Source organism: Egretta garzetta, unplaced genomic scaffold, assembly GCF_000687185.1.
Source record: "Egretta garzetta isolate BGI_Z169 unplaced genomic scaffold, ASM68718v1 scaffold14, whole genome shotgun sequence".
Classification (NCBI taxonomy): domain Eukaryota; kingdom Metazoa; phylum Chordata; class Aves; order Pelecaniformes; family Ardeidae; genus Egretta; species Egretta garzetta.
In genome coordinates, this window is record NW_009259588.1 from 6074182 (window position 1) to 6078605 (window position 4424).

General features: G+C 42.7%; 1 protein-coding gene across 1 annotated transcript in view; it reads left to right on the forward strand.

Moving 5' to 3' along the window:
• JARID2 (jumonji and AT-rich interaction domain containing 2) overlaps window positions 1-4424 on the forward strand; it is a 229731-nt gene that overhangs the window by 208664 nt on the left and 16643 nt on the right. The window contains exons 9-12 of the mRNA XM_009637944.2: window positions 72-164; window positions 600-718; window positions 881-951; window positions 1790-1904. Of these exons, the coding sequence (XP_009636239.1) occupies window positions 72-164; window positions 600-718; window positions 881-951; window positions 1790-1904 (398 nt within the window). The remainder of the gene's footprint in view (window positions 1-71; window positions 165-599; window positions 719-880; window positions 952-1789; window positions 1905-4424) is intronic.

A 4424-nucleotide genomic window follows, 5' to 3' on the forward strand; every position in this document is an offset into this window, starting at 1 on the left:
AGAGTGAGGCCAGGGGGAAGGGAGGCATGGGGTTTTATTTTCACTTTTAATTTTATTTTCTTTTTCCACAGGGTAGGTCTGTTTCTTTAACAACCTTCTACCGAACAGCAAGAAACATCATGAACATGTGCTTCACGAAGGAGCCTACAGTAGCTGAAGTAGAGGTGAGACCAGCACCAAGGGGTGGTAAAAGTTTTTATTTCAGGGGATTGAGTATGAGGGTTCAGTATAGTTGACGTTCAGGCATTGCCATAAGCAGTTGAAGTCTGTCTAGTGTGGGAGAAAAATAAATGGTTAGATAGACATGGTACTGATTCTTCTCTTTAAAATTGACATTTTTAATAAAGGTGTTGATGAACTGAGGGAGAGAAAGAAGTCTTAATCTCACATGTGCTGCAGCACAGGAGCCAAGAGGATCTAAATTCTGTCTTCCCAATTCACTGTTCCTTTTAAGTATTTATATTCTTATTTTTAAGCAGTGTTTTATGTTGAATCATATTAAGGTCATGAAAGCCCTGTAAATCTGGGGGGTTTATACTTTAATGAGAGATATCTTGTTTAGTGAATTAAAAATGCATTACTGCTTTCTCTTATCACAGCAAGAATATTGGCGGATAGTGGAACAGAAAGATTGCCACGTAGCAGTGCATTGTGGAAAAGTAGATACCAACACCCACGGGAGTGGCTTTCCCGTGGGAAAATCTGAACCATTTTCAAGGTAAGATCACCAAATCCACCCACTTGGTCGACTCGTGCTAGCTGCCCCATTGTGCTGAGTGGAGGTGGGGGCACAAGGCCGGCAGGGCAGCTTGGCTCTGGGGATGTTGGCACCGGGAACGTACACTGACATGTATCTGCCTCTGTGTCACCCCTTGAACAGGCATGGGTGGAACCTCACAGTCCTTCCTAATAATACAGGATCCATCCTGCGACATCTTGGTGCTGTGCCTGGTAAGAAAGTCTCTTTTCTATGTTTCCAGGAGGTGTAAGTGTCCTCTAAATGTAGTGGTGCAGTCACTAAAGTTGCTTTTTCTGGCCCCTCTGTTCACTGGCTGACCGGGTAGACATGCAGTTGTATGTAGCGGGTGGCATTTAAAGGAATGAAGGCAGCAGGTGTGCAGATGAAGAATTAATGAATGGTTGAGACTGTATACCTGGGAGGAACCAGTTGTGCTTGCAGTACCCCTTTCTGTTGTTGCCAGTGGATTGGTGTTCTTGCTTCTGTCAGGATGAGGAAGGAAAGAGCCACGTAACTTCCTTACTTGCAGACCTAGTCTGTAGCACTGGGCAAAGCAGCCCACAAGTTTTCTAAATGAATTCTCATGAGTCCAGCTGTGTATGTGTCCTTGCAATTTACTGGTAGAAGCATCAGCTAAAAGCATAATTCGGTCTCCTGTGCAGGTGTTGAGCCTGAACAAGCGAGTTGGGAAACAGGGTACCTGTTTACAAGCACACGTACACTTGACAACATGAAGCAACCTCCTCTGATCAATGGCGTTAAGCTTGAATTATGGGTATTTGTAAATTCTCTAAAGAAGAAAAATTTTTTACAGGTATTAGAAAACAAATATGTTCAAGGGCACTGTAACTGGCTGGTAGATATTTTGTTAGTGGAAAATGCTGAATTTCTTCAATTATTGTCTGTGAATTATTCACTCCAGTAGGCCGACTTAAAACTTAGGGTCAGCTCACAGGGAGAACAAGATTTTCAACTGAAATGCCCTCTCACACTGTCTTTTAATTAGAAACTGCAGTTGCTCAAAACTCATTTTCAATCTCTTTGTTTTAGGAGTGACAATTCCTTGGCTAAATATTGGCATGGTCTTTTCTACCTCATGCTGGTCTCGAGACCAAAATCACCTTCCATACATTGACTACTTACACACTGGTGCTGATTGCATTTGGTAGGTATTCTTGTGTTTTGTTTTCTTCGTGTTCACTGCAGTGGCTGGCTGTAGGCTGGTGTTAACAGCAGCTTGTGTAGTACCTTTTGCATGAATGAATCTCACCTAGAAGGTCCGGTGTGTGTGATTACAGTTTTAATGGGAAAATGTACTATAAACTGAAGTGATGAAACACCCTTTCCTGGGGAAAAAAGTTTCACTTGATCTTCCATGCTCTTTTCCGAGATATTTAACAATAAACTGTTTCTGCTTGACGTTGGGTTTAGTCTGTGTAAAGTTTTCATGACATGGAAGCCAAATGACAGCTAGTCAAGCTAGGCTTTCCTTAGGCTGACAGAGAGACACTTGTTAAGCTAGCTCCATATTGTTACTTGTAAAGTGGTTGAATTCATGCTCTGACTAAATAGGTACCTCTTCCTTATTTAACACAAAATACCTTGAACTCTGTATCTGCCAAGTTCCTAGTATTTTCTCTCATATGAATTTTTTTCATTATCATATGCTAACCATTTTTAATATGATTACACACATCATTCTTGTGTCTCAGTGTGGGCATTACCAGTTAGCTGCTAGCTCCATTTCATATTTTTAGGCACTTCACGCAATTAGACTTAATGCTCAGCTTATCAGTGGTTTTGAACATGGCGAATCTTTCCTGAATTCAGTGCATAAGTAGTACTACAGGTGATGATGTGTTAGACTGCAGTTGAAGCACAACAGCTGATGGAAGGATTAGAGGAAGCTGGTGCTGCTGGCACGTCACATGCCTTTCTGCCAGGTTCCTGTGATATTGGTGTTAGTGCCCAAGAGGATCATCAGTGAGGACAAAGAATGATAAGCAATCTAACTGTGTTTCTTGATCAAGAAAAGGCAATAAATGGAGAAGAAAAGTTGTTTAAATAGTGCCCCCCTGCGCAGGTGAGAAGCTGGTTCCCTTTTCAGCAGTTCCCCTTCTGAACCCTGAGCTAGGGAAGCCTTTAGCTCATCACATGGTGTGACGGGAGAAGGCCTGCAGGACCCCCTTTGCATCCAGGAGTCCCCATGGTGGCAGTGGCAGTGTCAACTGCACTTCGTTCACCTGCAAAGCATGTACTTAGCCCTTACCTTTAACTCCCTTATTTCTCAGCTGGTGCTGATGTCAGCGGTGCTGATGCAGCTGTCACTGGGAAAGGACATGGCTCAGAAAAAGGACTTGGAATCTTGGAGGAAACCATTAAAGCAGGAGCTCCTCTCTCTAATTATTTTAAGTTGGAGAAATGTATGTGATCATACCAAGGGGTGGGGTAAAGGTAAACACTGGATTATGCTGCAGATCTGGGAGTTACTGTCAGTTTCTGTCATGGGCATTTCATGGCTCTTCCCCCTCTTCTGCGATCAGGAATCAGTAATCTTTTATAATAATATGCTATCAGAACAAATTGCTAAGCAAGCTATGTTGTCCTCAACCTGAGGTGAGTCTGTTTCTCTCTATGACATTCATCTAGTCTTAAATGACAGTAAATTCCAAACAGAAGACATTCAGGAATCCCTTAATTAAGTTCTGAGGCCACTCTTCATACTGTGCTAGTCAAAACATGTGCCTTTTGGGATTGAAAAGACTTAAATGTAGCCAGCCAGAGTTTTAGGAAAGACTACTCCTCCTGTTTTTCCCAGCCGAGAAGAATAAAACCAAAGAAGCCATTTGCTTTTTCTTGATGGGTTTACTTATACACATAAGTACATAGCTTCAGGCGTACTTGTGATGATTGCCTCGATGAAACACGGCTAGTAAGCAGGAATAACTCATGAGAAGAAGCAGTGAAACTCCTTTGACAGAAAAGCTATTCTTCGGCAAGGCTGCCAGGCTGAGGTGTCAAGCTAATATGCATTATTAACTCATTACAACTTTTAATATTGCAGTAAGTACCGAACTTTATTGAGGAAAAGATTAATTTAATAACTCTAGGTCTGGTGTAATATCTGGAGTAGCCCTGACAGCATTGCTTTCAGTGGCTGCTTCGGTGATAAGAAAGCAGGTGACTGGGCACCAAAGCTCTTCTGTATCTTGCCAAGTCCACCCAGCATCCAGAATTCTTCTCTTGCAAGGACAAATCCCTGTGGTGCTAAAATCAGTGGTGCTTCATTTACCTGTAGATTGCTCAGGTCACTGTCTAATCTCTCAGATTTATCTCCTGAGGGGGAAACACGGGAAAACTTGGTTTGCATGCAGGGCAGAGGTCTGTGACCTAACCTTTTTATTCAGGAAGGATCCTCAGTGCCCATTAAAAGAAGAAAATCTTGTTCTGCCCAAGACACTCAGAAGTCTGTGGTGGCTGCTCACTTCCCATTTTTATATGCACATGAAGAAATGCAAGTGAGTGAAATAGCAGAGTACATCTCAGTCCTGCCAGTAGTCAGACAGTCCCATGCACTTCTGTGCTGCCCCCTCCCCTTCACAGCTCCTTCCCCTGCTTTTTCCTGGGCCTGTCTTCTGAGGGACTGCATGCTTTTGAATCTTTCAGCTGTTCCAGCTATATTTTT